The sequence below is a fragment of the Haliotis rufescens genome, unplaced genomic scaffold (genome assembly GCF_023055435.1).
Source record: "Haliotis rufescens isolate VD_foot unplaced genomic scaffold, xgHalRufe1.0.p SCAF_7, whole genome shotgun sequence".
NCBI classification, from domain to species: Eukaryota; Metazoa; Mollusca; class Gastropoda; order Lepetellida; family Haliotidae; genus Haliotis; species Haliotis rufescens.
In genome coordinates, this window is record NW_025964361.1 from 46799249 (window position 1) to 46824615 (window position 25367).

The 25367-nt window shown below is 43.7% G+C and overlaps 2 protein-coding genes across 15 annotated transcripts in view; one reads left to right on the forward strand and one right to left on the reverse strand.

Annotated features, from left to right (window-relative positions):
* The window catches only part of LOC124143676 (probable protein S-acyltransferase 23), a 30975-nt gene extending 15736 nt beyond the window's left edge, over window positions 1–15239 (forward strand). The window contains exons 8-9 of one of the 2 annotated variants that reach the window (XM_046512704.2): window positions 6272–6437; window positions 11131–15239. In XM_046512704.2, coding sequence (XP_046368660.1) covers window positions 6272–6437; window positions 11131–11322 — 358 coding nt within the window. In that variant the 3' untranslated portion in view covers window positions 11323–15239. Of the gene's footprint in view, window positions 1–6271; window positions 6438–6969; window positions 7142–11130 lie in introns of both variants that reach the window. The other variant, XM_046512702.2, reaches the window with a different exon arrangement.
* A 5177-nt stretch (window positions 15240–20416) lies between these two features.
* Window positions 20417–25367, reverse strand: part of LOC124143677 (probable phosphorylase b kinase regulatory subunit alpha) — a 91392-nt gene continuing 86441 nt past the window's right edge. For all 13 annotated transcript variants that reach the window (XM_048387647.1, XM_046512712.2, XM_048387646.1 and 10 more), the window contains 2 exons: window positions 25056–25262; window positions 20417–24249 (listed from right to left, as the gene is read on the reverse strand). In XM_048387647.1, the coding sequence (XP_048243604.1) occupies window positions 24073–24249; window positions 25056–25262 (384 nt within the window). In that variant the 3' untranslated portion in view covers window positions 20417–24072. The remainder of the gene's footprint in view (window positions 24250–25055; window positions 25263–25367) is intronic.

The window sequence follows — 25367 nt, forward strand, 5'->3', positions numbered from 1 at the left end:
CCACAAGGTACCTTGCAACAGCTGGACACCCTCGCTCGACACTCCATGCTGGCAATGTCTCACGGAGACACATACCTGGCTGCAGCGGCCAGTCTGGTCATAGGTTCTCCCACGGACCGAGACCAGCGCATTTACAACTGCTTGCTCGGTTTGAATGCTTCCCTGGAGTACGTTGCCGGGGCTTCGGCCTTTGTTTCCGGCACGTGCCATTTTCTTCGGCGCCAGTCGTATCTGGTTGCTTCAGGGTTGGACGCTGCTAATCAGGAGGTGCTCCTTTCGCAGCCTTGGTCTGCTCGGACCCTGTTTAATAACAAGATCCCTGGGGTTCTGAAGGAACAACAGGCCGCTGTGTCTGCCGAGGCCTCTCGGCACACACTGGATCTTGTGGGGTCCTTGCATAGGCGCCTGGGTGCCGCTCCGAAGCGGAGCGCGCCCCAGGATGCTGCGTCCGGCAGGCCTAAGGGGTCGGGTCCTTCTTCCTCCGGGAAGAAGCCCCGCTCTGAGGGCTCCGGTAAGGGTTCTCAGCAGCCCTTTCGCGGGAAGAAGGGGAACTGGGGGAAGCCCAAGTCGTCTAAGGACGGCAAGGGCCCCTCCAGGTGACTCTCATTGGAGGGGTTCGTATGCCGACAGCGCCAACTTCGGTTGGCCCGTAGGCGAACCCGAGTCACTTGGCCCTGGACAGTTGCGCCTGCCGCAGCCCGTCCGGCCCCCCTCTCTTTCCCCAGTGGGAGCCAGACTCCAGACTTACTGGGAGAATTGGGAACAAGTGTTCGACGACCCGTGGGTGGTCAACACGATTCGGTACGGCTATCGGCTCGATCTCATAGCGAATCCGCCGCTCACCGTTGCCCCGTCGGCAGGTTTCTATTCGGAAACCGATCTTCCCTTCCTCGCCGATGCCATCGGCAGGTTGGTGGAGAAGAGGGCAGTTCGGGAGTTAGCTCTACCAGAAATAACACCGGGGTTTTACTCCAGGATATTTCTCGTTCCCAAGAAGGACAGTGCCGAACTCAGAATGATTCACAACTTGAAATCGTTCAACGAGTTCTACCTGCGCAAACCGCCCAAGTTCAGAATGTTGAGCTTGACGGACCTGAAAGCACTGATCATGCCGGCCGACTGGCTAGCTTCGATCGACCTGAAGGATGCTTATCTGCATGTTCCGATTCACTCGGATCATCAGAAGTATCTCAGGTTTGTCTTTCAAGGCAGGCACTACGAGTGGGTTGTACTCCCATTCGGTCTTTCATCCGCTCCCTGGCTGTTCACCAGGTTAACCACCCCCATAGTGGGGTTCCTCCACCGGAGGGGTGTCCGGTACTTCGCGTACCTGGACGACTCGCTAGTAGCAAATCGAATGTCGGACACCCTGTCACGCCATCTCGTTTTCGCACATCGGCTCTTGGAGCAATTGGGGTGGATTGTCAATCTCCCCAAGAGCGAGTTAATCCCTTCTCAGAACTTGCAGTTCATCGGAGGTCGGTTCAACACGGTGTCCCATCGCCTATTTGTCCCCCCAGACCGGTGGCACAAAATTCAGGCGATGATTGCCAAAGTCTTAGCGGTGCAACAGACTGTTCACTTTTGGGAACAGCTGTTAGGGCTACTTGTATCAGCCCAGGACTGCACCGAACGGGGTCGTCTCCAACTCCGCCCGCTGCAACGGTTTTTAATCCAGTTGTTAGCAACGGAGGTGAACAGTGCGACCGTCGCCCTCCCGGATCGGCTCCGACCGCATCTGGAGTGGTGGACGCTCCCTTACAATGTCTTATCAGGAGTCTCTATGCGGCCCTACCGGGCCACGTTGAACCTGTATACAGACGCCTCTCTAGTGGGCTGGGGCGCCCATCTAGAGGGGGAGGTGAGCTCGGGGCTGTGGTGCGTAGACGAACTAGGTCTTCACATCAATTGTCTCGAGTTCAAGGCAGTGATCAACGCAGTCAATCACTCGAAGCATCGTCTCGTCGACGCCCGGCTCATGCTGGCGACCGACAACACGACGGTAGTGTCCTATGTGAACAAACTGGGGGGAACCCACAGTCACTCGCTACTCGATCTCACGTTCGAGTTTTACGCTCTGGTGGACAGTGTCCCGTGCCAGATACGCGCCCGTCACATCCCAGGTGTGCGGAACGTACTGGCCGATGCTCTATCGAGGCCTCAGGATCCGAGCCCCACAGAGTGGATGCTGAACCCAGTGGTGTTTCAGTGGCTGTGCGAACGTTTGGGTCGTCCGATGGTCGACCTGTTCGCAACACGGTTCAACAATCAACTCCCGTTGTTTGTATCACCAGTCCCGGACCCGAGGGCCATCGATCACGATGCTCTCGCGTTAGACTGGACGGGCTTGGACGCTTATGCTTACCCGCCGACAGCGTTGATACCACACATTCTAAGCCGGCTTCGAGGAGTTCGCTGTCGAATGTTACTGATCGCGCCCATGTGGCCGAACAGATTGTGGTACCCCGACTTGCTGACCCAGGTCACGCAGTCGCCACTCCCACTGCCTGTGAGACCGGATCTCTTGATCCACCCTCACACCCGTCAGCTTCATCCAAACGCAGGGCAGTTCAATCTGCACGCGTGGATGTTGTCACCGAGCGTCTGAGGAGTAAAGGTTTTTCTCGCCGGGCGTTTCGGGCATACGTTAGTATGCATCGTGATTCTACCCAGAAGGTGTATAATGCACGTTGGGTTATTTTCACGAAGTGGTGTTGTAAACATCACATTCATTCGCCAGATAAGGTATCTGTGCAGGATATTGCTTGTTTCATGTCTCACTTGCGAGAGACCCGGAAACTCTCCGGGGGTTCCATTGCCAACTATGTCTCGTCCGTTGCTACGGTACGGGACGTTGCTATGGGTACCAGTCTCTCCAAAGAGCCGGTGATACGGGGTATTATCAAGGGTTTCAAACAGCACGATCTTAAGAAGGGCCGCCTTCGGGCTCCGGCCTGGGATCTTTCCCTAGTGTTGCAATCACTCACGGAAGCTCCGTATGAACCCTTGCATAGTGCTTCGTTCCGGCATGTGACTTGGAAAACAGCATTTCTCCTCTCCTTTGCCACGGCGGCACGTGTATCCGAAATTCATGCACTCGATGTCGCCAAGGTACGATTCGATAGGGGTGACGAAGGAGCGGTCCGCCTGGGCCTGCTCATGGGCTTCGTCGCCAAGAATCAGAGAGTCGGGCAAACGGAGAGAGAATTCACTGTAAGATCCCTCAAAGAAATCTTACATCCTGCTGATACTGAGGACAGAGCGCTGTGTCCGGTTAGGGCCCTTAAGTATTACCTTAAGGCTTCGAATGAACGTAGACAAGGGCGTGACCGTCTGTTCATATCGTGTAACCCTAATCGCACGGTTGACATAACTCGCAACTCGATTGCGTTGTGGCTTCGTTCTGTCATCAATCTGGCGTACCGGTCTCGGGGGTTACCGGTAGCGGGGTCAAACCCGCACGAGATCAGGGCGCTAGCGGCAACATTTGCCCTACACTCGAATATCTCTGTTCACAGAATATTACGAGGTTGTTACTGGCGTTCTGACTCGGTTTTTGCCAATCATTACCTCAGAAAGGTTTCTGATGAAGACGTGGAGGGGGTGCACCGTCTTGGGCCGCTGATCGCGGCACAAGCGGTTATCTAGGGGGTGTGTCCAGCGCTATTCCAAACTCCGCAGTCGTCAGTCCTTGCACGGTGGTCAATCTGGGTCGTCTCCAATGTTCCCACGCCGTGGGTACAGGAGTGGGGGTCCTGCAAACCAGCGCACTCACACCACAGGTGAGGCGGCTTTTTGTGTGTTTTGTCCTTATTTGTATTTTGACAATTATGCATTTAATTGTCTGTCGTGTATTCCAACCTTGCGATACATGCTTACGAATACTGGAATTAGGTCACGCGCCTAATGCATACTTTAAGTAGGCTTGCTCTGGGATATACGGTCTGAAGGAAATTAATTTCCCTCTTTTCGACTGTTTAACCTGATCTAAGATTTAGCTCACGCGGATACAGTGTTCTCATCCGCTGCGGCGATGAAATACCTATCCAGTGGGGCCGTTTGGAGTCACCAATCGTTTTGGCATTGACGATTGAGCCTTACGGTATGCGCTTGACAGTGCTTTGGTATTCCTATAGGGTAACGCCTAGCTAGGTGCATGCGCATCGAGTGCTTCCGCCTTGGTGTTTACTTCCGCTGGTCGGAAGGAACGCTAGCAGTCAGGATTCGGGTTGTAGGTGCTCCCCACCGCCTACTGTGGTAGTCAGCCTCGGTATAACAGTGGTAACGTATTACTTAATGTAATTTGTAGAATTTTCCTATTCGGAATATTCTATAAGTAATACGTTACCACTGGGCTGCTGCCCGCCTGTCCGTCCCCCGAGCACTTGCTCTCGCAGGAGACAAGAGTGAAGGGTGTCACATGGCAGCTAGGTGGCTACGCACGTGCTGCATGAGGTAATTGAGATCTCTGTGGTAGATTTCGCTATAGCAGCAGTTGTGGGAGACAACAGCCTCGGTATAACAGTGGTAACGTATTACTTATAGAATATTCCGAATAGGAAAATTCTACAAATATATGAAGAATTACTCCTATTCAAGAGATATTAGATTGGTTCGACGCACAAACGAAATGGTACACATTGGAAAAATCTCTTCTTAACTTATATATTTCTCTATATGTTTCTATGGTTCGCGTTTCTTTTAACGGTGAGTATATATCAGGATGGTTCTGACAGTTATTTTTTAACCTTCCAGTGAGTAACAGTCTGCTATATGAAGACATGCATGTATGTTGTGATGGTGGTGGTAGTGATGGTGGCGATGGTGGTGATGGTGGTGATAGTGGTGATGGTGGTGGTGGTGATGATGGTTGTGTTGAGGCATGCATGATATATACTCATGGACAGAAGTATGGGAATGGTTGTGAAGGGATTCATGTTTTTGCCCTGACATTATGCATGTGGCCAGAAAATGACAGACTTGATGTAATTTATATCCCCCATGATACTGCTACAACTTATTTCATTATTGAATAATCACATGATAAGCAGATACTTTATTTCATATCTTTGACTTTGAAACTTTGGATTGCGTTAAAACAAATTTAATTTGCCATGGGTGTGTCAAATGTTTACAAAGAAGACCCTTGATAAAACCCAAACTAAGGTACAGCTGGCCGAATTATGTATCCAGGTTTGTCACGACCATACACTTGCTTGTTGGTTTCTCCAAAGTCGTAACCATCTAAGACTGCATCACTTCGGGCCATACTCCCACATCCATGCTGACACGCCATAATATACCTGGAATATTGTTCAAAGCAGCATTAAACCTATCCCTCTTTCCCACTAAAACCATAACAGTATGTCTAGTGATTGGTATAGCACATTTTTGTCTGAAGTGTATTCCATAAGTGAAATTCACGGAACTGGATCTCAACTTTGGAAGAAATTTGATAAAGTGACATCTCTCATAATCTAAAGAATAAATCCTATATAATGTAAAAGATGAAATAATCTCTCATTTCGTATTGATCAACAAGACTGCTCTTATGGAAGGAGTTTTTCTGCTGTCATAAACACAAGGATAGGGGTCCAGAGCAATGTTGGATTGTACGTTAAAGTTTAGTGAAGTACAGCATAGATTTACTGCAAATGACATGTGGACTATGGATGGTTAAGTCTGATAATCTACTTCTAATTCCAGTAAATATTGACATATCAAGTTCCAAGTTATAAAACAACCTAAGCCAGTTTGAAGAACGCATGTTCATGACCTTTCTTTCACCATGTGTTCACTTAGTTGTTGACTTTGATCACCATGAATTTTCTTGCACACATCGAAGGTCATATTTTTAATGACCTTGACCTATCCTGATGTTTCTGTCTAAGTCTGGATGCCTAATATCCACTTGAACATGATAGACCTCAAATTCTGATTTGTGTTATCAAATACCTTGATCTTGTACTCTCATGTCTTCTTTGTGGCTGTGACCTTGACCTTTTGGATTTTTTAATACAGCAAATGCTTGGATTAAGAGCCAAGTTAATGTGGAATTGGGCTGTTATCATGTATTGCATACAATGGGATTTTGCTGCTATCGACTGCTGCATGGTCTGGTCAGTTGTTTCCAGACTGCCACGATACAGCTGTATTATAACTGAACAGAAGAACGACACACCCTTCTTCCTGTCATTACATTGTTGGCACTATACTTAGCCGATATGTCAGGATCAAGCAATACTAACAAAGTGTTCTTTGTTTTTTGTAGGGTGTGGTTCTGTAGTTACTTGCTGTGCCTGTTCATATTGATCCTCCTCACCGACTTCCTTGCCTTCTATATTCTGTATGAGCACAGCTGGGACTGGGCCATTTTCCTGGGGGGAGCAGAGTCAGCATTTTTCACTGTAGCCATTTTTGTCGTCTTTGGAATGACGGTAAGACTTGCCCCTGTTTTGAATGGGATCATCCATGTGTTTCTGTTCTTGCAACTCTGAGGGATTTGGCTGTTGGCAATAATGATATCAGAAACAAAATTGTGAAGGGTTGGATCCACAAACTTATCTTAGCAGTAGGACAGTTTTGAATCTATGTGAAAGTATGGGAGTTATAATAGTCTTATCGTAAATATCGCTTTGTGCATCTGGGCCCCATTCCACAAAGCGATCTTAGCGCTAAGTTGATCGTAACTCCCATACTTTAATGAAGGCTTACGATCATCGTAGCGCTTAGATCGCTTTGTGGAACGGGGCCCTGGTGATTATACCAAGGAGCTTCAAGAGAAACACCTTAATAATTGATACCACCATTGAGCAAAGTCTGTGTTAATAATTGTTTTGATAGTCACAGTCACTTGCAACTAAGCACACTGTCACCGAGTCCACAGCCATGACCTCTTAGTACAAGCAGAACACAAGGATCATCCCAGTTGTATATAACATCATTACCCTTAATGTCTGTCTTTTGCAGAGGATCTTTTCTAGTGTTTGTAACACTGGTTGCCATATGCGGTGTGTTGTCTATGTATATGGCATATGAGATCTTGGTCTTGGAGAATTGGGTGATGAGGAAGGATTACATCTTAGGCATTCTCCTCATGGTGGTGTTTGAGGTGATTGCCATCAATGTGTCTGCTTTTACGGTAAGTTGTGTTCCTTGGGACCCACAGGGAGAGGTATCATGGATTGTCAAGGTTGACTGTAAAGGGGGTAGGTGCCCATCACCCTGTGTCCCCCTTCAAGGTGGGTTGTGTTCCTTGGGACCCACAGGGAGAGGAGGTATCATGGATTGTCAGGGTTGACTGAAAAGGGGGTAGGTGCCCATCACCCTGTGTCCCCCTTCAAGGTGGGTTGTGTTCCTTGGGACCCACAGGGAGAGGAGGTATCATGGATTGTCAGGGTTGACTGTAAAGGGGGTAGGTGCCCATCACCCTGTGTCCCCCTTCAAGGTGGGTTGTGTTCCTTGGGACCCACAGGGAGAGGAGGTATCATGGATTGTCAAGGTTGACTGAAAAGGGGGTAGGTGCCCATCACCCTGTGTCCCCCTTCAAGGTGGGTTGTGTTCCTTGGGACCCACAGGGAGAGGAGGTATCATGGATTGTCAAGGTTGACTGTAAAGGGGGTAGGTGCCCATCACAGTGTGTCCCCCTTCAAGGTGGGTTGTGTTCCTTCAGAACCACAGTACAAGAGGTGTCAGGGTTTGTCAAGGATAGATTAGGGAGGGGGTAGGTGCCCATCACTGTGTGTCCCCCTTCAAGGTGGGTTGTGTTCCTTCAGAACCACAGTACAAGAGGTGTCAGGGTTTGTCAAGGATAGATTAGGGAGGGGGTAGGTGCCCATCACTGTGTGTCCCCCTTCAAGGTGGGTTGTGTTCCTTCAGAACCACAGTACAAGAGGTGTCAGGGTTTGTCAAGGATAGATTAGGGAGGGGGTAGGTGCCCATCACTGTGTGTCCCCCTTCAAGGTGGGTTGTGTTCCTTCAGAACCACAGTACAAGAGGTGTCAGGGTTTGTCAAGGATAGATTAGGGAGGGGGTAGGTGCCCATCACTGTGTGTCCCCCTTTAAGGTGGGTTGTGTTCCTTCAGAACCACAGTACAAGAGGTGTCAGGGTTTGTCAAGGATAGATTAGGGAGGGGGTAGGTGCCCATCACAGTGTGTCCCCCTTCAAGGTGGGTTGTGTTCCTTCAGAACCACAGTACAAGAGGCGTCAGGGTTTGTCAAGGATAGATTAGGGAGGGGGTAGGTGCCCATCACAGTGTGTCCCCCTTCAAGGTGGGTTGGGTTCCTTCAGAACCACAGTACAAGAGGTGTCAGGGTTTGTCAAGGATAGATTAGGGAGGGGGTAGGTGCCCATCACTGTGTGTCCCCCTTCAAGGTGGGTTGTGTTCCTTCAGAACCACAGTACAAGAGGTGTCAGGGTTTGTCAAGGATAGATTAGGGAGGGGGTAGGTGCCCATCACAGTGTGTCCCCCTTCAAGGTAGGTTGTGTTCCTTCAGAACCACAGTACAAGAGGTGTCAGGGTTTGTCAAGGATAGATTAGGGAGGGGGCAGGTGCCCATCACTGTGTGTCCCTCTTCAAGGTTGGTTGTGTTCCTTCAGAACCACAGTACAAGAGGTGTCAGGGTTTGTCAAGGATAGATTAGGGAGGGGGTAGGTGCCCATCACTGTGTGTCCCCCTTCAAGGTGGGTTGTGTTCCTTCAGAACCACAGTACAAGAGGTGTCAGGGTTTGTCAAGGATAGATTAGGGAGGGGGTAGGTGCCCATCACTGTGTGTCCCCCTTCGAGGTGGGTTGTGTTCCTTCAGAACCACAGTACAAGAGGTGTCAGGGTTTGTCAAGGATAGATTAGGGAGGGGGTAGGTGCCCATCACAGTGTGTCCCCCTTCAAGGTGGGTTGTGTTCCTTCAGAACCACAGTACAAGAGGCGTCAGGGTTTGTCAAGGATAGATTAGGGAGGGGGTAGGTGCCCATCACAGTGTGTCCCCCTTCAAGGTTGGTTGGGTTCCTTCAGAACCACAGTACAAGAGGTGTCAGGGTTTGTCAAGGATAGATTAGGGAGGGGGTAGGTGCCCATCACTGTGTGTCCCCCTTCAAGGTGGGTTGTGTTCCTTCAGAACCACAGTACAAGAGGTGTCAGGGTTTGTCAAGGATAGATTAGGGAGGGGGTAGGTGCCCATCACTGTGTGTCCCCCTTCAAGGTGGGTTGTGTTCCTTCAGAACCACAGTACAAGAGGTGTCAGGGTTTGTCAAGGATAGATTAGGGAGGGGGTAGGTGCCCATCACTGTGTGTCCCCCTTCAAGGTGGGTTGTGTTCCTTCAGAACCACAGTACAAGAGGTGTCAGGGTTTGTCAAGGATAGATTAGGGAGGGGGTAGGTGCCCATCACAGTGTGTCCCCCTTCAAGGTAGGTTGTGTTCCTTCAGAACCACAGTACAAGAGGTGTCAGGGTTTGTCAAGGATAGATTAGGGAGGGGGCAGGTGCCCATCACTGTGTGTCCATCTTCAAGGTTGGTTGTGTTCCTTCAGAACCACAGTACAAGAGGTGTCAGGGTTTGTCAAGGATAGATTAGGGAGGGGGTAGGTGCCCATCACTGTGTGTCCCCCTTCAAGGTGGGTTGTGTTCCTTCAGAACCACAGTACAAGAGGTGTCAGGGTTTGTCAAGGATAGATTAGGGAGGGGGTAGGTGCCCATCACTGTGTGTCCCCCTTCAAGGTGGGTTGTGTTCCTTCAGAACCACAGTACAAGAGGTGTCAGGGTTTGTCAAGGATAGATTAGGGAGGGGGTAGGTGCCCATCACAGTGTGTCCCCCTTCAAGGTGGGTTGTGTTCCTTCAGAACCACAGTACAAGAGGTGTCAGGGTTTGTCAAGGATAGATTAGGGAGGGGGTAGGTTGGGAATGATGTGTATTCCAACAGGGTGAGTTCTTATCTGCAGGGAGTCACAGAAGAAGATATATCACGGTCCGACTAGGAAGAGGGGTAGGGTGTGGAGTGAATGCCTTAACATTGGGTTTTCTTCCTTGGGGACCTACAGTTGGAGCGGTATCATGGTTTTCTAGGGTTAGCGAAGGAAGGGGAAGAGTCAGTTCTGATGCTTAGCAACCAACCGCTGAAGAAATATTATGGTTTGTCAAGGTTAGACTAGCAAGGGGAAGGGAATAGGGTTGGGATCCGTCTGTCAGCCTTGACGATCAGTTTTGTTGCTTGGCAACCAACTAAAGAAGAGATTTCCTGGTTTGTCAAGGTTAGACTAGCAAGGGGAAGGGAAAATGGTTGGGAACTGTCTGCCTTGACGGGCAGTTCTGTTGTTTGTGAACCAAATAGAAGAGAGATACTATGGTTTCTCCAAACTACCAAACACCCATCTTCACCCTTATTATATCCCTAGGTACCTCCAGATGAAGAAAAACGTGTGTTTCCACCTTTGTTTACTTTATGAAATACACTATATACACAGCCCTCCCCTACCAAACAGTCATGTGAATTACCTCCACCGACAATCAATGTGCATAGATACCTTCCATGCCTTGTTGAGGAAAACAAAGTGAAACGCTTCCCACCTTTTTGGAAAGAAAAAATGGATGGCAATCTAATAATTAATTTATTGTGGCCTGAAACTAAGGCCCCACATTTTGCTGTGCAGAGTTGCATCCCTTAGATGTGTCAGAAGCCTATGATCATGGGTTTGAATCCCAAATCTTCCCTGATTATGCTTCTTGGTTTGTCAGCCCCATGCCTGTGCCCATGGGCTTCTCCAATGTTTTCAATGTCTGAGACCAACATCAAGCTGGTACCTTGTAATATAACTCATACATTTCAAAGCAACGTAAACCAAACTCACCATTACTCAAATTGGGGGCAGTGGGGTAGCCTAGTGGTTAAAGCAGTCGTTCGTCAGGCTGAAGGCCCGGGTTCAATTCCTCACATGGGTACAATGTGTGAAGTTATTTCTGGTGTCCCCTGATGTGATATTGCTGGAATTTTGCTAAAAGTAGTGTAAAACCATACTCACTTACTCACGCACTTAAATTAAGACCAATCAACATACATAATATTTGCTTTTAAACCCTTTTTCTTTTTCTTCCATCCACCATTTCAAATATATGCAATTTCATATTCTATCCTTTCAGGTTTTACATGCAGGCATGAACTTGACAACTAACGAGAGAATAAACCGAAAAAGATACGAGTATTTGAAGGACGGGCGAGGCCAGTTTTACAACCCATTCAACAAGGGACCAAAGCATAATTTATTGGAATACTTCCATCTGCGGAAGCCGCCATATGAACACGAGGTTCAGTTCCTCACAGTCGATGTATGATCCAGCGCAGTGGGCCGGTGGTGGCAGTGTGTGTGTGCAGGACAAAGTCATGAAATGCAATGCCTGTGATCTGTGTCCATTATTAGTTTGTACCAAATTTTATTTTCACGCAAGCAAGAATTCTCATGTATTTTGCTATGAGAATGTGTAAAAACTAAGTTAATATGGTGTGAATGCTAAACTACGTTCATGTTTCTTGTCATGTGTGATTGAATCATCATGTGGGTGGAGTAATTCGCTAGTGAATCATGATGGTTCTGACCATGGTACTGTACTCATTGCACACTTAATGAAGAAATGGAAATATACATACCCCAGAAATCAATCTCATTAAAATCAGGTCTTTTGCTCCCATAGGACACCTCCATAGGAGTCGATTCAGGTGCACCCTGAGCACACTGAGCACACATCAATGGTGTGGCATTATCATTTACATTTGGAAATGACTGATTAACTTTGTTTTCAGGATATGGAAATAAGATATTCTGATCCGAATGTTACGCTTATTTGTATTCATGATTTAGAAGTCTTGATGCTGATTGGCTGATTAGAAAGTTCACCTGTCGTGACCTTTTATTGAGGTGTCCACAGATATTCATGTAAAGAGGTATCATATTGGTGTCACAGATCTGATGATGATGAGATACCTCAGAACAAAGAATGTCAGTGTTAATATTAGGGACTGTAAATCAGTTCTATCAAACACTATGAAATATCATTTCATCAGCGTTTTTCCATCTTTTAACTCTTATCCTCTCTAACATTGCCGGCTACAGAATACAGTATTCATATTCAAGTTCTCCTGATAAATTGACATGATAGGTATTACCTCTTTATTGAAGTGCATGGTGCCGAAAAGTGGACTTAAGCATCAATCTCTCTCTCGTGTTGTTTACACCCAGGAATTGGGGCTCACATGAGATATCGTCTGTACTATCACTACACAGATCATCTGTCCCCCTCTGAATGTTGAAGGGGCGGTCGGGTAGCCTAGTGGTTAAAGCGTTCGCTCGTCACGCCTAAAACCCGGGCTCTATTCCCGACATGGGTACAATGTGTGAAGCCCATTTCTGGTGTCCTCCACTGTGACATTGTTGGAATATTGCTAAAAGCGGTGTAAAACCATACTCACTCACATACTTATGTTTATTTAATGATTGTTGATGAAAACCTTGAAGTGAAAGAGATGTTTTATGTTTGACAAATAAATGAATGACAAATAGCCATGTACTTTATGAGCAAAATATGTCCAAAAATTGTTTTTTTTAATTTATTTTTAAGTTTTATTAATTATTATTTTTATTTTTTCTCAGAAGATTCTTATTTATGACAACCATATATTGCATAATGAATGGTTATATGAAGGTGTATCATTTAAAAAGAATTGTTTTTGACTAATGTACAGAAAATTGAACATTCTTTTTCAAGGATAATTTAGTATACGTTAATAACAAACTATGTTCCAAACCTGTTCACCAGTATTTTTTATTGTGTGAACATGGTAAATGTGTATATTTTGAAATTGATGACGTTGAATAAATATTGTATATATGTACATGATATGCACACAAAAATCCTCATCATGCATACCTCCATGCAGTCAACTTAGATGGTTAGAAGTCACAGCACAAATGGTTCATCTTGTGACGGCCTATTTATGTTGGCCAAAATGTCGATGCTGTATGTGAGGCATGCTCTAAGCATGTCATATAACCCAGTGAAGAAATCATTGTGCATTACTGTTCTCAGCTTCATTGGTGTTAACAATGAAATTGTGTCTTCATTAGAGTAGGAAGGAAACCATGCCACAAAGTGATCTTAGTGCTAAGACGACTGTGACTCCAATACTTTACCATTGACTTCAGGAATTGAGATTGATATGTGGATCAATTTGTGGATCGATTTGTTGTGTCTGTTCAATATTGAAGTTCTGTTAATCTTAGTATTACGATCGCTTTGTGGAATGTGGACCAAGGTCCCATTCCTCAAAGTGATCTTAGCGTTACAGTTGTCCTAAGTCTATGTTAAATTATGGGAGTTGCGATCATCTTAGCGCTGAGATTATTTTGTGGAAGGAGGCCCTGGACTTTGACAGTGTGTGTCAGTTGTATTACAGTTTATCCTCACTTTTTAATCTCGTTATGTTCATCTGTAAACCAGTCACTCAGATGAGGTGTACATGACCATCACGCAAATGATGTAGTATTACTTTTCCTTCGTTTCCTGTTACAAGCATGTCTAGGATCCAGTTCCACCGAGCTTTCTTAGTGCTAACTCGTATGCTTTAACATAGAATTACGATAGTCTTAGTACTAGTGTTATTTTGTGAAGCCTGGCCAAGGCCCTCATCTCAGAAGGGATGTAGCTTTTAAACAAATGTAACTCCCATTCTTTAACATAGACTTATGATAGTCTTAGTGCTAAGATCATTTTGTGGAGCAGGGCCAAAGGACTCATCCTAGATGTGATCTTAATAGCGCTAAGACAAATGCAACTACATAGCTTTAACATACTTAAGAGAGTCTCAGCGCTAAGATGGCTTTTGGAACAACCTCAGAAATCCTCAGATTAATCTGGAGTGCCCTACAGTGGTTAGACATTTTAGAAATGAAGGTCTGAGAATTCAGTATGCCACTGCCTGGTGCTCGAGTATCTCTATGCTCTACTTCCCAGGAACATGTCTTGAAATTAAGGCTGGAATGATACCTCTGTGCACTGCAATACTAAAACATATTACTGCTTTTATGAAGTCCGCCATTCTGTCTGATTTTCTTAAACTATCATGATGAGTGTGAAAGTGAAAACTAGCTCCTGTCACGTCTTTGCTGTGTCAAAATTACGCAATTGTCCCCTGAAAACATCTATAGTAAAGTACATGGTTTGTGTTATCATGATTACATATCAGTCTGGCCCAGTTCCTCCTGATTTTGTTTCTGAGCCACAAACTAAGCTGAGATACTGTGACATAATTGGAATACCGTTTCAAAGCAGCGTTAGACTCACTCTCTCATGAGTCGGTGTATCATTTCATCTCTGGTTTGAATGCATCAGGGCATCTCTGTATTCACCGTCATGTGCTTCTATTCACTGTCTCCACAACCTTTGTTCAAGAAATTTGTTCTGAACCTTTCTGTGGCTCAGGTAGGATGTGATATCATGTCTTGAAGTAGCATTTAGAAGTTGTCCAAGAACATTGATGATACAATGCATGGCTGCCACTTTCTGTTTATTTCATGTTTCAATGTTTCTACATTATACCTTAGTTTCAGTTGACTAGGATTCTGCTTGATGGCTAAATCATCACTTTGCACTGGAAAATAACACTGTTGAAATAATTTTGTAGTGGTTGTCGATAAAGTCATCAGTGAGAGTTATCTCCCTTTCAGGAGTAATGGTTTCCCTGAGGATATTTGTATCTGATTCTTTAGAGTTTGATGCATTGGTATATGTTTGATTACTTCAGTTATTTTTATATAAAAGTCCAATGCTTATCAAAGATTTTCAAGGTTTCAGATTAGTTCAATTCTTTTGGACATTGACTGATTGTCATCCAAAATGACCTAGATATTTTTCAATTTTGTTAATGTCAAGTCAAAGACGTATATAGATATTTATATAGATATATGTCTTTTGTCCTATAATCATTTGCTAAATCATTAAAATGACCAAATGGCATTTGCAAAATCACTGTTATCGTACTGTGAAATCTTGGTAACTCCTAGTAGACTATCTATCAATAATAAAAATCACTGTTATCATACTGTGAAATCTTGGTAACTCCTAGTAGACTATCTATCAATAATATGGTCCATGTCTCAAACTATATATTTCACAAAGTTTCACTTTATGTTGAATATTAGGGCCAATACAAACTGATATTAGTGATAACTATGAAACGATGTTAGTCCCAATCAGGACAGAATTTACTTGTTTCAGACAGTGATTCTTCGACATAATGCTCCCCGATGTACTGCTAACCTCGGCTCCGAACAATTCCTGAAGAATTTCCTTAACAAGCGTGTTAATGCAAATAAAGTGACAAACAAACTGATGAGATTTAATTCCCAGTTGTTTCCCTTCAGCGAATTCAGGTAAACGAACAGTTGGTCTTGGACCCTGGTATATTGAGGAATCACTGTATTTCAATGGGGCATTTTGGCATGGGCGACAGGTTCTTGTGATCTCCCAATAGAGTTCACTGGTTTGACAGGAATCCTACAGATACCATGGAATAGAAACAGTGTTATCCCAGAGTGTAGAAATGAGTATTTGAAGCAGCCTTGTGTCAAAATGTGCAGCAGAAAGTTTTATATTTACAAAATCTTTCTTTCTTGTCTTAAATATATAATTTTTTTTAACAAGATTGTATTTGAGTGTCTGTGAATTTCCCATGTGGCTTTATTGACAAGCTTACACAGAGTGACTTACAATGATGTTACTATGGTTACCAGGTCTGTTAATTTACAAACTGGAAGATCTGTCATATCGATAACTATATTTGATATACCGTATTCGACGTTTAAGCAACCCTGGTCTGGAAAATGCTCCCAAACATCACAGATGCAAACATGCTCTTTCAAACTGACACCTTAAACCAAACTAATAAGTACCGTATTCGACGTAATAAGCGCCCCGCTCTAATAAGCGCCAATGGCGATATTTGCTAATATATTGGCTGGTGAACAATCCTAATTTGCACCCTTCCGATTGATCACTGTACACAAGACTTATTTTTTCGCGTATAATACACACTCATGTGTTATATGTACCCTTAATTATGGGCAATTAAATTCTGAAAAAATATATCTGTCGTACATAAACATTTCAGGCTGTTAGCATAAACCACGAAATTTATCTTTCAACTTATTTTTTCACCAAAATAATATTCTAATAAGAGCCCCCTGTTCCTAATTTTGAGAGCGCCATGGGCGCTTATTACGTCGAATACGGTAAGTGGAATTTATTGTTGAAACTGATGTTAATGTTCAAAACCCTGACTGTTGCAGTCTAGGTCCATACTGCATTGATTGTTGAAAATCCAACCTCTTGTGACCACACTTTATAAACAAGAGTCATCAGAAGATGACAAATCCCCCCAGCCCCCACAATAACAAAAGGCACTACTTCAGCACCTGGTTTATACATGGACCTCGTTTGGACGAAAAATCTTACACATTTTTCAAATTATGCTCCAGAAAGGAAATACGGATGCACAGAAAGACCAGATGATGACTATATTTCCCCCCGCATTATATGCCGGGGGGATACAAAAATATGATCAAAGTGTAGAGAAAGGTAGATCTAACTCCTGATCAAAATGTTGCAGGAAACTCATGGCTAAAATAAGTCACAAAGTATTGAGTGATGAACTGCCCAACTTCTGAATGATCCATGTTTAAAGTTATTTTGACTATTATTTTCTATCACAATGTGAAGAGAGCCCTTTGTGCCAATTGAGGTGTAATGTTTCTGGACGTGGGAGTTTGTTTCTGGAAATATTATTCTCGCTATTATTGATAAGAAATTTCCAACATTGCAGCATTTTACATTTCTAGAGGCTAGAACCAACAACTGATCTGTCGTTATATGAAGCTTACCGTATTCGACGTAATAAGCGCCCAGGGCGCTTTCAAAATTAGAAATAGGAGGCTCTTATTAGAATATTATTTTGGTGGAAAAAACAGCGTTGAAAGATAAATTTCGTGGTCTATGCTGACAGCCTGAAATGTTTATATATGACATATATATTTTTCCAGAATTTAATTGCCTATAATTAAGGGTGCATATAACACATGAGTGCGTATTATACGCGAATAAATAAGTCTTGTGTACATTGATCAATCCGAAGGGGTGCTAATTGGGATTGTTCACCAGCCAATATATTAGCAAATATCGCCATTGGCGCTTATTAGAGCGGGGCGCTTATTACGTCGAATACGGTACTTATTAGTTTGGTTTAAGGTGTCAGTTTGAAAGAGCATGTTTGCATCTGTGATGTTTGGGAGCATTTTCCAGACCAGCCTATGTAAGTCAAAACATTTATACATTTACATTAATTTGTCACAGCACTCTCCTGACTGTCTAAATGAGCCAGAGCCAGGGCATCAGAAATGTTTGTCTTGAAAAAACAGCTGCTTCATCAGCTGGTGATGAGGATGCATTCAAAGCTCAAGCTGTACTATCAGCATGGCGGACACTCGTCTTGTTTCCCTGATCTGGAACCTGATCCACAAATCAAACTTGAACTGTGGGAAGTTGGTTTTGCGGTTGGTGCCAAACACTTTCAAGTCTACCAACCCTAAAGTCTCCTTTTGAATTGAGCATGTAGGATTTTTTTAGCTAGTCCAACTGGATCAAAATAGATTTTGCTTTATTAGTTTTGAACTAGTGGCTGAAGTCCCTGACATGGAGTTTAGAAAGTGGTAGTGCTAGGATCACTTTGTCATCCTTCATTGTCCAGTGTACCATGTCAGTTCTAATGTACCCGGAACCCATCACCACCATACCTTCCTTTGGATCTGGTTAGACTAACACGGCAAAATAGACCAATCAAATAAAAGTGTTCTTCCATGATTGGAACAAGCGGTGATAACACCAGGGCCCCGTTCCACAAAGCGATTCGAGCGCTAGGATGATCGTAAAGCGTATGTTGAAGTTATGATTACCATAGCATTGAAATCACTTTGTGGAACAGGGCCCTGTACTTTGTCAACCCATTTCAAATGCAGCTGGAACATCTTGTTGCTTGAGGACTTCCCTCTCTGTTCCAGTACTCTGGAAAACATCTTTTCCAGCTAATAGTTCACTTATAGTTGTCTTCTGATTTTGACTTAATGTATATGGAGGGCTCGCTGGAGATTTTGAATGCCCAACGCACATTCAGAAGGGGCATTTTGATCGGCTGTTGATCCTAAGTTCATGAGCGAGAGAAATTCTGTTCTAAGAGATAAGAGTGATAGTGGCATCACTTCCGTTACAATGCTATGGTGGAGAATGGGTCCCGGGTATATGTGACAATAGAATGGATATTTAATACACTGGCTAATCAAGGATGACTCGGCCTGTCAATGTTCGTGTCAACTTGTGTTCCCGTGCTGGTCATCAGGATACCACTGTGTTGCAGTTGAAGATGTATATACTTATTCTGTTATCTATATTTCTCATCTTTTATATGAATACACTGAACAAATATATCTGTGTGGTGATAAATGTCTCAGTGTTGTATTTGTCGAAGCTGACTGCTTGCCATGTGAGTGAGGAGAGGTGAAATGGGTTTTAACATCACGTCCAAGATTATTGCACTTATACAGCGATGTGCATGCACATGTTAGTGTGTGGCTGCTTGTACTAGGGTAAGACAGGGTAACAACAAGTACCATTTTTTAACGTCTTTTGGTATGCTGCGGCCTGGGATGGAACCCTGGACCTTCCGCTCTCTGGACAGACACTCCACCGCTAGACCATGGAGGCGGTCTTTGCCATGTGAGCGAGTTGGTTTGACGCTGCTCTGAAAAGTATTTCAGTTGTGTGTCAGCCCTATGCGTAGTATTTATTAAACTATATTCAATCTCCATCCTATCCTGAGTGAGTGAGTGTGTGAGTTTGGTTTTACGCCGCTTTTAGCAATATTCAAGCAATATCACGGCGGGGGACACCAGAAATGGGCTTCACACATTGTACCCATGTCGGGATAATCCGGGTCTTCGGTGTGACCCACTAGGCTACCCGACCGCCCCTATTCTATCCTGATCAATTTGAGCCTAGACTAGTCGCGATGCGTAATTCAAGCATGTATGTTTGTTTGTAGTAAAGCGCCACATATGTTGGCGGTCTGTAAATAATTAAGTTGGACCAGACAAACCAGTGGTTGGCATCATGAGCATCATGCTTAAAGGGGAAGTGTACACGCAAAAATCACTTTCTTTCTTTTTCTAAACAAAACGCAATTTTAGAATTAGTTAGTATATGTGTTTGAAAATATACGCTCATTTTTTTCACAGTGAAAGTAGGAAGCTCACAATAGTGTTAAAATGATATGTCGTTATGAGGCCTTCGTTTTACGAGCGAAATAGGCCTGAGTTATCCCCCTTAGATTATGACGTAATTGGTGCCAATTCAACTGGGTCCCTGTCTATTCTCAATGCAAAATATATCAAGGACCAGTTTGTGGTTAAACAACATGGTCTACGACACACTCCGGCGCAGTGGTGACTCAGCATAACACAATTCTGGCTGGCATCTGAGACGCTAGAATCACAAAACTGTACCTACACCACGTGAAGCGGCTCTAACAAAGCATGATGACGTCATAATGTTTATCAATTGGCACCAATGACGTCATATTGCAAGGGGCATAAGCCATGGTGTTTTTGTTATGGAAATAGAACACTTGGTAAATGTGAAAAATATAAATCGTTTTTATGCAAAAAATATGTTAATTAAATATGATGTTTTTATATTTTTGTCTATGACACTTCTATGTTAACGCTTTTAATGTGGAAAAAGTACAAGAAAAATAGGTTCATTTCCGTGTGAACTTGCCCTTTAACCTTGTCAGCGAGCCTGACTCCCATTCCCGTTAATTGCCTCTTACAACAACAACCACAGGGTGCTAAAGACCTATTCTGACCCATATCTTCACCTGGGCCTCATTTAACTGTGGTTGACAGTGTAAAATCGGAGTACAAGATCGCATTTGTTGTTAACGCCTCACTTGCTAACATTCCAGCTATCTGAATGTGGCCTGTAAAAAGTCGGGACCAGGCAAACCAGTTATTATATTATGAGCAATGGCCCCCATCATCCGATGTCCTACAAACATCTAAGTCGGCTGATCGCGGGTCCGTGAGGGGCATGGGATAACGTCACGGATTTGCCTGGATTTCCATCGGTATGTCAATAATATTGTCTGGCCCAGACAATCCAGTGATTGACATCATGAGCATCGATCTACGCAATCGGGATACGATGACATGCATCAACCAACTCAGCGAGCCTGGGATTTGGTGACATGCAAGTAACAGCTGGACAGATTAAACCCTCCAACATAAAAAATCCTCCACCACGTCGTCGCACACAAGGACAGACAAACAGGCAATTTGTACAGGCATTTATTGGGTGAACACAATGATTTATCACAGACAAGCATTAGAAATATTTTTACAAAATAAAAGTCAGGAAATCAACATCATGGTTAAGAATTTCGGGGCCCTGCATGCATGTTCACTGAAAGTTGAACCAATAACACATATACTAGTAGGAACATTCAACCTCAAATACACAGCCCCTTAAAACCCAAAAACTGCAGCAAAGTTCTTGAGAACAAATACCGTATTCGTATTTAAAACAAAAACATTCTGAAACAAATTATAATGAGAGAGTGAGTACCATATTCGACATAATAAGCGCCCTCGGTGATATTTGCTAATATATTGGCTTGTGAACAATCCCAATTAGCACCCCTTCGGATTGATCAATGTACACAAGACTTATTTATTGGCATAATACACACTCGTGTGTTATATGCAACCTTAATTATGGGCAATTAAATTCTGGAAAAATATATCTGTCGTACATAAACATTTCAGGCTGACCGCATAAACCACGAAATTTATCTTTCAACTGTTTTTTTCACCAAAATAACATTCTAATAAGAGCCCCCTGGGCGCTTATTACGTCGAATAGGGTATATCATTGCACACATGATACAACTGCAATAATAGATTTGCATTCAGTGACTTGAGTTAACCGTCAAACAACAAACTCTACACACTTAGACAATTTCATGATAACTGTGAACACAAGGAGAGGATTTGCTGGATGGCCCAGGGATTCATGATTGGATTATCATGGACAGACTCAACTATTTCTACAAATGTGAGAACAAAGTGGAGCAGTTATACTACTTGACAGTCCACTCTGATCAGGAAACACCTTCAAATACTGGTATTATTCAGTAATGTTTTCACACTGATGTACTTTACACACCTCACACTTCAACTATCTAACGTCAAACCTCGGTTTCAAATAACTTTGTGAACAATCAAATCTATATCTATATCAATATATACAAGATTCAATATTTATCTCCTGAGCTGAGACTTAGATATCGGCAGACAATGTACCGGAGTCAGGGACAGAAATATAAACAGACAAATTTATTCTAAGAGTCCTCACACAACATTCCCCTATTAAAAGGTTGGCTGGCTGGTTGGTTGGTTTGTTTTTTAACACCGCACTCAGCAATATATGACGTCGGTCTGTAAATAATCAAGTCTGGACCAGACAATCCAATGATTGATATCATGAGCATCGATACACGCAATTGGGATCGATGACTTGCTTTAACCAAGTCAGCGAGTCTGACCACCCGATCCCGTTAGTTGCCTCTTACGACAAGCATATTCGCCTTTTACGGCAAGTATGGGTTGCTGAAGACAAAATCTACCCCTGAATCTTCATATGTATTTCTATCTTCACGGGTCCCTATGACAAGGTGAGGCCTGGCAAGCTCTAGTTTCTGAACCTGTGTCGCATGTTGCGAAGGTACGACATGAATGACAACATGACATACTTCACAGCAGATTATCAAAATTATGTGCATCTAATATTTGGTTATATTGGATGCATAAACTGGTGAAAACCTCTCCTTGTAACACAGTGTGGAACACTATCTCACGTACAGAACAACTTGGTTTTCTATATTCAAACCTTTAAACAACAGACTGACAAGCCCCAAGCCAATGGTCTCCCAAGAAACAGTGTTGGGCTTTCAAACTCCAGGACAGATTTTGTTGGAACAGAAATGTAGAAATGTAAGAATACATCGACACAATCCCGAACTGTAATTTCATCATAATCAGGGTCAAATTTTCTTAAGTGTCAAGAGTGAAACTCCTCATCTTGTACTTCAGATTAAAACAACATGATCTTTAAAGTACTGCTTGACCAAACAGAAACAACATATAACAACCAATTTTCTAAACGATAGAAACTTCTGGGCAAAAATAGAATACACTGTTGTTTGATGATGGCTAAAATTGAAACAAGAAGTGGTTATTTAATGGTGATGTATTTGATACGAGTATCCTGTTTTGGAGTGTTTTGATGACTGATTCTGGGTAGTAACGTCTGGAGAACTTTTGTAATTGTTTGGTCAAATCCCATTTCTACTTTATACTTTCTTTTGCCCGGAAGTTTAAGTACTGCTATTGCTAAGTCACACGCTAAGATAAAATATGGAATATCTTAGCTTCAGCAATCTATACAGAAGTCAAGTTTGGTTATATGTTTTTGTTGGTTGTTTAATGCCACACTGGGCAATATTCCAGCTATATGATGGCAGTCTGTAAATAATGGAGTCTGGATCAGACAATCCAGTGATTGACATCATGAGCATCAAACCTTTTGGAATGGGACCTGGCATCTATTTTGACTTTGTGTTCAGGGATTTATCTAGACTTGCTCAGAGACTGATATTCATCACCCTGTCTGCAACGGATGTCACCAAAATTTCTTCACTGGAATTAAAACATTCCCCAATTCATTATGTTTATACATACTGGTAGTTAGAACTCTTGCTGCTTTGTAGTCAAAGATGTGTATTTCACGATAACTGATCACGAAGAAGAAGTATAAATACATAGGTATACATAAGTGCATTCAATGCAATGTAAAATACTGTATTAAAAACTTGTTTTTAGAAAACAAAAACTTCTAATAAAAAATCCCAAGGGCATTTGCTATCAAGTTTGGAATCCTAGATAAATAACAGGGCCCCGTTCCACAAAGCAATCGTAGTGCAAAGACGATCTTAACTCCCATACTTTAATATAGGCTTACTATACTGGTAATTATAGTGCTGAGATCGCTTTGTGGAATGGGCCCCCGGTGTTGAGGAAAGTGAGTGAGTGAGTGAGTATGGTTTTACGCCGCTTTTAGCAATATTCCAGCAATATCACGGCGGGGGACACCAGAAATGGGCTTCACACATTGTACCCATGTTGGGAATCGAACCTGGGTCTTCAGCGTGACAAGCGAATGCTTTAACCACTAGGCTACCCGACTGCCCCTGTTGAGGAAAGAGAAAACGTGGTATTAAGAATGATCAAATGGTGAGATGATGTAGAGACGATAATGAACTCTCATAATTCATCAACTCCTTCACCCCCGTGTGTTGTCTTGATACCAATAAAGTCATAAGAAAGTGTGTACCACACGTCACACGGTATGCCCTGACAGAGACATGGCTTCCTCTAGTACATTAGGCACACACCAAGTTCACCATTTGTCACTCTGGTTTTGTTCATTCACCACACGATAGAATATTCCACCCTCTTCTCTAGCTGGTGGTATATTCCAGGTGTTTCTCAACATACCTCTATCCTGTTCCCACAAAATGGAACCTTCCATTATAGGGGTGTCAACACTTATTGCCCACTTTGTTGGAATAATGGTATATTCCAGGTGTTTCCCAACACACCTCAATGCATTCCTACAACATGGAACATTCCATCACAAGTGTGTCAATACTGACTGACCCCTTGTCTGACAAGTGACATAGCCCAGGTGTTTTCATTATACCTCAAAGACATATTGCCACAGAATGGACTGTTCCATCTCAGTCGTGTCAACACTGACTGTCACCTTTGTCTGACAAATAACATATTCCAGATGTTCTCATTGTACCCTACAGACATAAACCCACAGAATGGCTCGTTCCATTTCAAAGGAGTCAAGACCCCTTCCTCTTTAGCTAATTGCACATTCCAGATCCTCGTTGCTCTTGACAGGCAGATTCATGGTGTTGGCGAGAGCGCGACACAAATAGGCCATGGAACCGAAGCGTCCACTCGGGGCGCTATCATACAGATGCTGGCAGATTCCGGCTGCTCCCATACTGGACTGCACCATCGCGGGAGGCATTTTCTGTCAATACAAGTGAATGAGTGAGTATGGTTTTACGCCGCTTTTAGCAATATTCCAGCAATATCATGGTGGGGGACACCAGAAATGGGCTTCACACATTGTACCCATGTGGGGAATCAAACCTGGATCTTCAGCGTGACAAGCGAACGCTTTAACCACTAGGCTACCCGACTGCCCCCCCTGTCAATACAAGACAGTGTCATACAACCACAAAGAATGAAAGGTCACTCATCTTTTTTTATCATGTCAATGCTAAGCAAGTAAATGATAAAAGTGAAGTAAAGATAAAAATCTGTAAGGATAATGTGGCAACAAATATATCTGATTTCATTATGGATAAAGAGTCTCTTGATCTTACATGACCTTGGATGACTTCCTGATGCCTGATGAAGAGTTGCACGAAAGCTTTTCAGGATCCAATCTATTGCATCATCCATAAGCTTGTCGACCTTGATGACAAGACTTGCCCCACTTGAGCCATCACCCTTTCTAAAGAGGCTGGTAGTCTTACCTGATCCTTGATGAAGCGTCTACTGGCAACATCCACAAGCTTGTCGGCCTTGATGACAAAGAAGCTGGTAGTCTTACCTGATCTTTGATGAAGCGTCTACTGGCATCATCCACAAGCTTGTCGACCTTGATGACAAAGACTTGCCTCACTTGAGCCATCACCTTTCTAAAGAGGCTGGTAGTCTTACCTGATCCTTGATGAATAATATCTGGGCATCCTCCCCAAGATTGTCCCCATCAATGACATATTTGCCTCACTTGATCCATCACCTATCTAAAGAAGCTGGTAGTCTTACCTGATCTTTGATGAAGAGTCTATTGGCATCCTCCACAAGCTTGTGCACCTCAATGACATACTTCATGTTGATGTGGTGTCCATCATTCTCCACCAGCAGGATGAGGACCATGAGCGCCTCCACCATCAGCTGGCGATACTCAGGCTGCGGGATCAGGTTCAACACCTTCTCCACCTGCAGAGCAAACTTGAACTCCCGCGGGGTCATCTGGGGAGGGACCAGTGAGTGAGTGAGTGATTCGTGGTTTACTCTGCTTATTTCAGCCATATCACAACAGAGACCAATTATAAGCTTCACATTAAATCTGAGAAC